This window comes from Antedon mediterranea, chromosome 8 (genome assembly GCF_964355755.1).
Source record: "Antedon mediterranea chromosome 8, ecAntMedi1.1, whole genome shotgun sequence".
NCBI lineage: Eukaryota > Metazoa > Echinodermata > Crinoidea > Comatulida > Antedonidae > Antedon > Antedon mediterranea.
Genome location: NC_092677.1, coordinates 23,039,148 through 23,051,615, shown reverse-complemented (window position 1 = coordinate 23,051,615; position 12,468 = coordinate 23,039,148). Strand labels below are relative to the sequence as shown.

The 12,468-nt window shown below is 34.0% G+C and overlaps 1 protein-coding gene across 2 annotated transcripts in view; it reads right to left on the bottom strand.

The window, feature by feature from the left end:
- The window catches only part of LOC140057276 (rotatin-like), a 110,331-nt gene that overhangs the window by 48,611 nt on the left and 49,252 nt on the right, over nt 1-12,468 (bottom strand). For both annotated transcript variants that reach the window (XM_072102859.1, XM_072102860.1), the window contains exons 2-8: nt 8,085-8,272; nt 2,736-2,919; nt 2,062-2,199; nt 1,803-1,893; nt 1,354-1,468; nt 618-768; nt 21-165 (exon numbers count right to left, since the gene is read on the bottom strand). In XM_072102859.1, the coding sequence (XP_071958960.1) occupies nt 21-165; nt 618-768; nt 1,354-1,468; nt 1,803-1,893; nt 2,062-2,199; nt 2,736-2,919; nt 8,085-8,272 (1,012 nt within the window). The remainder of the gene's footprint in view (nt 1-20; nt 166-617; nt 769-1,353; nt 1,469-1,802; nt 1,894-2,061; nt 2,200-2,735; nt 2,920-8,084; nt 8,273-12,468) is intronic.

Below are 12,468 nucleotides of genomic sequence, written 5' to 3'. Positions count from 1 at the left end.
CACCCTACATATAAACTTACGCTGATGTGGAGGATTCGCCATCTTGACCATCTCCTTGATGTCTTCTCTCTTGCCCAACTACAGAAGGTCTTGAATCTGATGACAGTATTGAGTGACTGGTAGAAGACTGTTCAACCACACCAGATGAAAATGGTGATCCAGAATCTATACATAGGTAAAAGATAGAGGGCACACTAATTGAAATTATGTATTGTGAAGACACTACTTGACATTGAATATAAATTTGATATAAACATACTCCAAAAAAAGGGAGGCAAATAGACAAATAAATTATTATAAATATATAACATAATAATTTTAGTATTGTCTTTTTAATTGATCTAATTACATAATATACACAGATTTCAAAATTAGGCCTGAAATTTCATTAACCGCATAAGACAAATATCCATTTTTTTTTCAAATCAAAAAAAATGCACTATAAACACAAAATCATGAGAAAAATTTGAAAAAATAATATTAAATAACATAATTAATTGTTAACAATTTGAATGATTATGTACTGTAACTGTAGTATAATTGTGCAATGATTATAAATTAAGATAACTATTTCACTCCTTCATGAAAGGAGTGAAAATTACTGAAGTAGAACTTACTTTGTTGTGGGCAGTACAAAGTAGGATCATGGTAAAATTTGTATCTTTCTTGAAGGAGACAACAAAGATCAGTGAGGCAGTTCATGGCACCAATAGCAATATTAAGGCTGTCAGTCTCTGGTGGTTTGATGCTTACCAATGAAAAAATACTCTAAAAATAAAGAAAAATTTGAATTTTACCCTTTTCACAAATGCAAAAAGTAACGACTTGTAACCAGACTTGCAATTTTTTTTAAACTCAGACGAGAGGCTTGTTTTTTGTTATGAGATGACCAGAGTAGTAACTGTGTGTTCGTGTATTGCCCTGTATAAAACTGACCAATCATAGTAATCAAATAGAGCGAACTATGCTTTCTCTCGAGATTTCTTGCGCTTGTCATGCATGTATAAAAATCGGGAAATCAAACCTGGTTACAAATTGTAACAATTTGTGTAGATGTGAAATAGGGTAAGTCGGTATCAAATTAACAAGAGCTCCCCGTGCGACCATCTCAGATTTTGACAAACTCTACAAAACCACTATGTGAAAAACAAACTGACAAAACAATTGCCCTGATACAGTATTATGTAGTTTCCAAGATATTAGCAACACATAAAAGTGGCATGGTTAATAGGTATGTTCAGACGGCCTTACTGTACATCTGATATCTTATCGGAATCATTTTGAGTTTACTTCCTATAGCTACATAGATCCACTATTGTGGTTTCTGTAACAAATGGCACTTTAAAAACAAACCTTAACCAAAGCTGTCCTCTGAAGAAATATCTCTGCTGGAAAGTCCTGCAATACCACATCACAAATGAACTCACAAGATGTGTTAATCAAAACTGGACTGGTACTACACAAAGAACTGTAAACATAACATAATAAAAAAGGTTCTAATCAATTATTTGAATAATTATTGCATAAATTTAAAGCTTCTGTTGTAGATTTAAGTCATATCTTTAAAGTCAGGTACAGCTTTTTTTTTATTTCTTTTATAAATTAATTGTATATAATGTAGTAATTTTTAAGCCGGGACCTCCTAAAAATGCAAGGTCATTGTTTGTGTTAAAAAGCCTTAACAAATATAATAATATTATATAATAATCATATTTATACACTTTACAAACACGTTGTCCTCCATTATATTTGCATGTAATGTATAATTGTAAGCAATATAAATAATACATAAGGATACATACCTATTGGTCTTACTTAAAACATGCTTGTCCGTTTCAGTTAGCAAAAGCCATGGAAATGTTGCAAACTTAAATCCACATACTCTACTAGCATCTACAAAGATAATAGCATGTATTTCACAATTAGATCGGTTATTAAATGTTTTATACAAGATCATATCCATGGATTGATGTGTGGTTTGAGTTTGGGTTTGACAATGCTTTTTCTATCAAAATGGCAACATTACAGTTACAACGGTAAACAATATAACAATTATTTTACCTCTGAAACTATCTTGTGCTGTAGAAATGTCTCTCTTAGATTCTTGGAATGTTGTTGTAAAGAAGCCTTTCTGTAATGGAACTTGTCTTAAAACATCATCTAGATGACTCTCCACCTTACCATCTACTTTAGCTTTATCTATAAAGAAAAATAGATTACTTCTTTTGATGAATTTAAATATGTATTTTTAAATGATCATTTTAGATGAAGAAGGTGTTAAATTCATAATAAAGAAAGAAAGTTCCTCTTAATTTAAAATGAAATTATGATGATGCAGATATCTAAATGAAACCTTAACCATTTATGATAGGACAATGCCCTTTCAAAACTAAAGTATGCGTGGATGAGCGGTTAAAGACAGTGGAACCGTAATTACGTAGCTATAACATCGGTAATGGTTCGAGGCTCACACGCTCCATGGTTCTGGTGGTAGAATAAAAGTCTTCTCGGATAGGATAAGGACTATAAATTGTAGGTCCAGTGTACACTTTACAGAACCTAGTACATCTTTACTCTGGTGAACTAGTTCATTGACTGAAGAGCTAACCCAGTATAAATAATAAATAAAATTAAAAACTTTGCATCTGAATGTAAAGATATGAAAATTTAATAAACATTATATATAATTTTTTTTTAATACATAAATGTAGGGATGATAAAATACAAAATTTAACCTTTAGTAATATGTGGATGAACATAGACACACTCCTGTTCACTGCTTGACGGCTCAGGCAGATATAACAACACATCATGAATATCATCCACAATACATTGAAGATTAGCATCTAGATCAGCTCGTAGATGAGAAAGAAATTTAAGAGCACCAATCTCAAGAAACAACTCGGCTGCTGTTGGATGCTGTTATGCAAATAAATAGTTAATCCATTTTGTACTTATAAATAAATATTCTTATTATACTACATAAAGTACAGTATATCAATAGGCCTAAGATCTCTATTATAATATTACTTTGATACTGAAAGTGTTACAAAAACACTGTATATGGTACAAAATATTCTATGATCAAGTGAGGTTCAGTTAAGATTATGAAATATTACATCAGAAAAGACACTTACCATACCAGTGTGATTTTTTGAAAAGTTTGCATTTTCCACCGCTGCCCTGAAATCTATTTGTGGCTTTTGTATGTTTGTTGTTTTATATTAGCACACAGCTAATTTAACGTGAAACATTGGTGGTTACCAATTAAACGTGAATTGTGTACTGTTTTAGATTGAAAGTGGAAAAGTATAGGAAAGTTTGGTCTAAATAATTGCTTGTTATGATGTACAGATGTAAATAGTTCAGTCATTAAAGTAAAAATTATCCTAATAAAAAGGTTCATCTGGATCTCTGTATAGTTTTCATTGATGGCGCTATAGCAACTACGAGGTTTCATGGTAACGTTTCCAAAGTAAAGCTAACAATCACACAGCTAATGCCTCTGTCGACACATCGGCCAGGCTGGACAAAATGGAGCACATTATATCTGGATTGCCCGAGGCGGTCACTAATTTGAGTAAGTGCGGGGAGTCAAATATACTGTACTGTAGGTGTATCCGATAATACCACTACTATATCGAATGACGAAGAACTGAACACTCAGTTCTCCAACATACCACCAAACATTACACCAGATATCAACACGCCACTTATTGAAAAAAACCCGGGTCGTGTGAGAAGGGGTAGGAAACCAATATTGCCATGCGGAATCTGTCGATATGCTGTTAAAAACAAGGACCGTGCAATGGAATGTGACGGATGTACAGCGTGGATCCACAACAGACAGTTACAAAATTTCAATTTAATAAATTTTGCTAGTTCGTTTTCTCCCTTGACAAGACCATTACGCAAAACTCGATGACCTATCAATATTTGGAAATTCTGATAGTGACAGTGAAGTCGATTTTAACCCGAGAATGTCATCAAGCCCTCAAACAAAAAATAACATTAACCAAAATTTGTGAGTAAAAGCCAACAGACATAGAACTTTTGTACCTAAGTTTCCTGACCAAACACCCACATCTAAAAAATTACCTGGTCATAAGCAGAAACACACAAGGCATGAACCACCACAACGTAAAGCTAAAAACAATTGCATTAAAGTAGCCATTATGAACTGCTGTAGCATTATTATTATTATTTATTTTTTTAGTGTTTCCCTCAAATTTTACAGTTTATCGAGATAGGGAAACACAAGGTGGTGGTGTTCTTATCGCAATTAACAATGGTATACCATCAATTGAAAGAAACGACCTGAGTGTAGATGGATGTGAATTACCCTGGTGTCAACTGTCATTCCAGCCCAAAGGAGATATAAAATAATTGTTGGGGTATACTATCGAGCTCCTGATACATATAAACCCGAGTCTTTAGATGGACTGGAAGATACAGTAGCTTCCTTAAATTACAAAACAGTATTAATTCACTGTTTATCGTCTTAGGGGCAACTTCAATATACCAGGTATGCACTGGTGCCCAGATGATGTCACTATTCCGACTAGGAAAGACCCAACTAGTGGAACGGAGAACATTTTGGACCTTCTTTTTACAACTCGACCAAATTTGATTCAAAACGTCCAAGCATGCTCTGGAATTAGTGACCATTCCACGGTCCTTGCTGAGATTAAAAACAGAACATCGCACTCTATTAAAGTACCTAGAACTATTCTTAGATGGAAAGATATGGATGAATCACGAGTTCATGCATTCCTCACCCTTATCCAGATCTGTGGAAGCGAATTGGAACCATTTTAAAGAAGGACCAAGTAAGTAAGTACCAAGTAAGAAAAAGTTTTGTCCGAACATGAATGGTCTACGACGTTTTACGACTTTGCCACTATTCATATTAGCTACAATCCTGGAGATATGCAAGATATCTTCACTTACACCAAACAAACACAAAACATGATGCGAAACAACACACAGAATTGGCGATCATATGAGGAGGCTTTTCGAAGACCTTGGGAGCACACCAAATACTCTTGGGCAACAGTTAAGGCGTTTTTTAATTTGGCACTGCTCAACAAAACGGGAAATTGTGGCACTCTGCGCTGTGATCGTTGGGGCACACCAGATGTTATCAAGAAGACGAAACAAAACAAAAAGGATGGAAACCATGCAGCATTGAATTGTATACCAAATTCATGAGGGGTGTGGATTTAGTTGACCAACAAATTCAGTTGATCGCAAGTCAAGTTCCAATTACATAACACTCTTGGAACTTCATATCACTTGCGTGAAAAAGTACTTGAAGGTTCAAATACCATACCATATAACAATAATTGAGCAAACTGAAAAATGAAAGTGTGACAATGTTCGAGCAAACATAGTATCATCAACCAGGTGTGGTATAATACGAAAACTTATGGCCTGATGGCCATACAAATATTCTGGTATACTGTGGCAGGAGTTTTTTTAATAACTAAAAAAAGACAAGATGGCAAATTGCAAAGACTTAAAACCAACATGGTCATGTTTCATCCACTTTTTGCTACAAATAACAATCTTAACAAAGGTTAAAATGACCAAATTTACAATGGAAATATAGTATAAATATATGAAGACGACCAAGACTAAAATAAACATTTATTTAATTCTAAAGTCAAAAAAGAAATTGAAAACTAAAGACAAAGACCATCCTGCCAATAACAGGGTAAAATGGCATAAAAAAAGTGGAAAGCATCATGTCGCAGGATGAAAGGCGATTTTAATTATGAGGAAGATGTTGATTGTTTTTATGGATAATAAAGATAGAAATTAGTATAAATGTATTAATTCAAAAAATGTCAAGTGGGTTAAGAGAATGGAAATGAATAGAATAATGGTATAGGTAAATAAGAATATACCAGTACCAGTAACTAAATAATACAATCTATTTTGAAAGTTATCTCACAATATGACAAGACTCATCATGTTCAATAAATCTAAAATACTGATTTACCATTTAATCCTGAATAGTTCTATTTACTACTTAGGAAAAGATGAATGTACTTTATGATAAATGTAACTTAAAACTTAAAAATTGGTTTGAATCTGTGGTGGTTGGCTGTAATTTTCAACCATGTAAAAATTGTTCTACATCTCCTGTGGTGATTTTGCTTGCTTTCCAGTTCCGACACATACACATTTTTATTAAAATGATCTGTTAGATCTCTTTAGGTCAACCACTAATCCATCTGCACTTTTTGTTCCATCCAGCCACCTTAAGACCTATGGTGATCGAGCCTTTGCAGTTGCAGCTCCTAAACTGTGGAACAATCTTCCTGATCCTATTAAAAATGCATCCTCTATCATAGTTTTCAAGAAACTCTTAAAAACCCATCTTTTTTCTTTGTACTTTCTTTCTGTTTTTTCTCTCAGCGCTTTGGGACAATCTTTTGATTGTATAAGTGCTTTATAAATCGAACATTACATTACATTCAAATGCTTTTATCTGATCTGTGAAACTGTCGACAGTGATCAAGAAAGTAATTGTTGATAGTTATCATGACGCCCTCAATTAAAAGAATATATTAGGGATTTAAAGTAAGTAAGATTAAATAAATATCGAAATGTCCAAGCGACCTACCCATAAAAACAAAAATTAAATTGTGGAAGTTGCAATAGAGTTATAGCTATCAAAGATGCTGCAGCAATGGTCAATTTTGGTACCATTGTGAGAGTTCTTTCTCTCCTTCGTTGCTCTGATGTTTGGTTCTCTTTAACTGATGTTTGGTTCTCTTTAACTGATGTTTGGTTCTCTTTAACTGATGTTTGGTTCTCTTTAACTGATGTTTGGTTCTCTTTAACTGATGTTTGGTTCTCTTTAACTGATGTTTGGTTCTCTTTAACTGATGTTTGGTTCTCTTTAACTGATGTTTGGTTCTCTTTAACTGATGTTTGGTTCTCTTTAACTGATGTTTGGTTCTCTTTAACTGATGTTTGGTTCTCTTTAACTGATGTTTGGTTCTCTTTAACCAATGTTTGATTCTCTTTAACTGATGTTTGGTTCTCTTTAACCAATGTTTGATTCTCTTTAACCAATGTTTGGTTCTCTTTAACCAATGTTTGATTCTCCTAATATCCAATGTTTGGTTCCTATTAACTGATGTTTGGTTCTCTTTAACTGATGCTTGGTTCTCTTTAACTGATGTTTGGTTCTTCAGGTATGGCAGAACTTTATTTCTTTTGACAAATCAGCTTTTGGTATATCATAACCAACTGCATAGTATGTGCAAAACTGCAAGTGTAGTAAAGTTTTTTTATCATTTTCCATCGTATCTTGAGGTAATAAGATAATCCTGATGAACTCTTGGCAATTGTCATGACATCCAGGCCTGAATGTTGGTTCATTTTCCTTAATTTTCTGTCCGTTTATTAAATTTGATGATTAAAGATACAGACACTTCCACTTTTCCATAATTCAATCTTGTTTTTGTTTGTTTTTGCTTCTTTTTTTTAATGTACCTTATGTTTTGTATTGCCGATAACATGATCTATTCTATGTGTTCATCTAGAAGAATTCAAGATTGTAGCCAAATCAAGTTCCATGCTCTACAGAATTTTCTGCTTGGTTTCTGATTTCTGGTTTTGTTGTGATAATGTGATCAATTAGTGAATAGTTGTTTAATACCAATAAACAAATTCAGGAGATGTAGACAATTTTCACAATATATTATTTATATATAGTAACTATATATTGATCTTCTCTAAAATATAAATCAATCAATAAGCAATTTAAATGGCAAAACAGTTAATTTACTATTGATGAATCTGTCATAGGTGAAGACATCTTGGGATAATAAAACAGAATAAGTCATAGCATTGTTCAAAGAAAGATTGCATACAGAATGTGTGGACTATTTAGGTATTGTCAGATACAAAGGATTGGGAAAACTGATTATGTAAATAAATTGCATTTTTCTTTTGTGATGTGTTGATATAGAAAGTTAATAACTTTGGACAAAGTTGAGTAAAGTACAAACTTATTAAAAAAACACACTGATTGGCATTAAAAACACAATTAAAGCAATTTTGATTACCTTAACTAGCTTTAGAATTAACTTCAATGCCTCAACTTTCATGGGACAGGAAGGGAAATTAAACCACTCCAGTAAACGAGTTATCAGATGACGCTCTTGAACCAAATCATTAAGAGATATAACATTATGTTCCAGCTTGCCAATCACATTTTGCAAAGCTCTAACACGAATCTCTTCCAAATTATGCCCTGAAATATACAAAAATGGGTCGTATGTCAATATAAACTCAAGGAACAATATTGACAAGTAAACCGAACACTAATAACATCAAGGCATTAAAGAATGCAGAAAGAGAAAAGAAGAACACAAAGCTATACTAGAATTCAGAAGGAAATCAATAACTAAACAAAACAGCAAAATTGCTGATGAAAGGAGGATCAAGCGCCTCTAATCACTTTTTATAAGCATCAAAAGAAAAAAGAATGTTTGTGGCCCACTGATCCTATGCACGCTGCAGAGACACAGTGGATCTGTTGCACCAATGCAACAGCATGATGATCGTCGAGAAGAAAAGCAAGGGCACAATGCTGGTAGCATCTAGTTTCATCTGACAACATTTGTCGGGCTCAAAGTGTCATACCTACTGTACATATTCATGACATTAAAACATAAACCTGATTTATAGTGCTATAAAAAACTGGAAATATACAAAAAAAGTAGCTACAAACTAAAATTGAGCAAAGGAATGATTATAAAGAATATAGAGGAAGGCTATGTTCAGAGACAAAATGACAACTGCAAGTATATGGCATGTCATAACCAAGTATATGAAAATCACTTCCATTGGGTTTTTTGCTATCATGAACATGATATCACGGGCATAATATTTTTATACAGTAGTAGATATCCCAAAGTTGAAAGAATAATGAATGCCATCAGAATGTACATTCAGTTGTAGAGTTGCTGCTCACTTTGCCTGCATCAAGTGCAGAAGATAAGAGTGTTTCGTTGTTGACATTGTCATTGACAACCCTCCCTCTCTTAATATAGGTAGTAAACCTAGCCTAGGCCTGATGACTATAGCTTCAGAGATGAACTATCCATTAAGAATGGCATAGTCTGTTGCAGAGAAAGAGTTGTAATCTCTGTAAGTTTGAAACAGGTTTCATTCATCATATGGGCTTTAAAAGTTTTTTGAGAAGAGCCTGTGAAATCCTACATTGGCCTGGAATGACCGAGACGCTTATTCATAGTGATTCATGTCGTCAATATCAGACTAAACAACAAAAGGATCAACCACTCAACTCTTCAATCTTTAGTTGCAAGTGATCTCTTCAGCATCAATGACAAAGACTGTTATTGCAGTCACTAGGAACCTTGCAATCCTTGAGAAATTATGTTGCAATTTACAACCAGAGTACTGGCTAAGGAAGGGGTAAATAATGTAGTATAACTTGTACAACAATTTATAAATATTGTAACAGAAATTGGTATAGCCCAAATCAAAATTCTGATTGGCTATTTTACTCTGCGTTTAATTTAACTAACCACTAAATTGTGGTAAACAACTTATCCAGGGACCTCTCTCACTCACTTGAAGATGGAACGAGATAGACATAAATTACTTTTGGACCATCCATCTTGTATTTCTTAGTTGGTAAGTTTATGAATAAAAGAGCCATAACGGCTCATGAGAATTTAATCTCCTTACTTTTCTCATCTATTTACATTGTACATGAAACCGACGGAATATCACCGTTGGCAAACCTGACCTGTCATAATCAAACACAATCCTTCTTTACCTAGAAATAATCAATTAACTTAGTGTACATGTTAAGACCTACAGTAGACAGGACGAGAGAACCGGAGAACTTCTTATCTGTCGGTAAACTAAACTAGGGTGTGGGACTCGGTGGTCCGTTTATTAGTAGGAAATCCTTCAATTTTTTTTTTTTTGGAGCTATATCAGGATTCTCAAACTAGGTCATGACCTGAAAATAAAGACTTACCAGAGAAAGCAGTTATGGCACCAACTATTATTAAATTTATTGATTGATTAAAACGACATGCTGGGGTTATAGGAATATAATATAGGATTATGATGAATTAATTGTATTACAATAAATGTATGCCATATGTTCCGTACTTGTATCAATACTATAATTGTAGACATAGTAAATCATTCTTGTATAAGTTTTAGCAAAACATTTATCCATTTAATACAGAGGTGGTGTGCCTCTGGCCCTTATAGGTTTTAATACGAATGTATGTACTTTATATGAATTTATGTAGATTTCTAAATACTCTAGTTGTATAGTGTAGTGTAACATTTACAATAAAATATAAGACCAATAAGAATAAATCATGATCCATTAATTGTGTTGAACCAGAAGAATCATCATCATCATCTACGTTTAAGAAGCTGCGGAAGAATCTTCTGCCCTATGTGTTGGTGAACAAGCCAAAGACAGACTTATGCTGGACGTGCCAAAAAACAATCATGCGATTATTCGACAGATAAGACAAACATTAAATTTTAATGCTCAAGCTCCTCTGAGGTACTGGATTCAGACATTTCAATGTCTGTTTTTTCCTCTGGGCACTACTCAGAGGGAACGCTGACTGGATTAAGAAATTACAGGCCTCCACACATCAATCGTAATGTCATTCGTGTTAGCAGGACACGCAAAATTTTCACCGGATTGGTGTTTTGGACAAGGGAGCTGCATCGAATAGATATTTCATGTTTAGAAGATATTGCAAAGGCTGTCAGAAACAGCACTCAAGAAAATAGTAATAAAGTGGAATTAGTATGAAATGAGTCGGGTGAACAATATTATAAAGTATTATGACTGGGAGTTTTTTCTCAAGCCACATTTTAAAGTATTATCAGGAATAAAACCAGTTCAGCACTTTGAATTTAATGCATCTCATCCAGAAACTGTCGTTGTGAAGCAGTATTGTAATTCGGCAAAAGTGTACCATGCCTTCCCGGTCTAGGCAAGGAAAAGAATGGCAAGTTAGGTTTGTAAGGATAGTAGATTTACTTTAGGCCTAGCCTACTCAACGAGTAGTTAATTTTGTTGAACCAGAAGAATCATCAGATGAAGAATTAGTCAATGACATGATTGATAAGGGCTCAGATTATGAAGAGCACAGCATGGTGGAAGATGATGAAGAGTAGTCTTCATACATCACCATTAATGATCACAACCCTATTATAACAGAAATGATGTAAAAAGAAATAGGGCCAGTAAATTTGACCAATGGCCACCATCATTTAATTCCAACTGGCTCTGGTGGTTTCAGTCCTGCATTCAGAGACAAATTCATGTAAATGACATGAGAGACACCAGAGACCCTGTATAGAATTGGCTTGGAAGTTATGAATAAAAGAAGAAGTTTTTATCCAAAGAGAAAGAATTGATACTTGGTAATTGTCTGTGTGATTCAGGTCATCAACAGAGATAACAGTGTAATATTCCCACACTTCATGATTATTGTTTCCCCTGTTGTTCCTGTATAGTATATGATAATCATGAGACAGGTGTGCTTAAGGCATATTCGTAACGATATTAAGTAATGGTACACAGTATACATCTTCATTGCTGCAGTTCAACAATGAGGCAAACATTTCAGGATCTTCTGATTAGTTTGTTTACATTGAATATACCAATCTATTCTATAGAGGAAGTGGAAACAAAGTGGAATTTACTCAAAGCTAGAGTTTATGACAAGTATGTATACTATTACTATCATTTTTACATTGTATCCATTGTCTCTTATTTCCTTTTACATTTGTAAAAGTGATACTGTGTGAGCTGTGGTATGGGAGAAAACATGGTAATCAGTTATCTGCATCACTTTTTTTAACATTACAGGGTTGGTGAATAACATGCTGACAATGAATTGTTCCGGCCAAAACAAAAATAATGCGTTAATACAGTACTTGGCATGGAGAGTTGAGAATGGTCTACAAGACGATCAAGTATTCATTATTACCAGTTGGACATACAAAATCTGGTCCCGATTGGTGCTTCGGACTTCTTAAGCAAACATACAGAAAAACATTTGTCTCTTCCTTGCAAGACATTATTGACGTTGTAGACAAATCAAACACTGCTTAAATCAACCGAGCACAGCTTGTTGGAAATGAATCCGGTGTTTATGACTGGGTAAGTCATCTGTCCAGACATTACCGAAAGTTTCCTGGCATCAAGTCGTACCAACACTTCATGTTTGATGCAGATATACCTGGTATTGTTTCATAAAAAGAACTATCTTTACAGTGAAGAAAATACATATTTACTCAGGTCAACACAACCATCTAGTCCCCCTCCAATAATTAAACCAGCAGGCCTGCACGATGCTTGAAAACAATATTTATTTCTGAGTATCCGAGAATTCTGTAGGCACAGTAGACCTCAACAGTGCAATTTTTAAA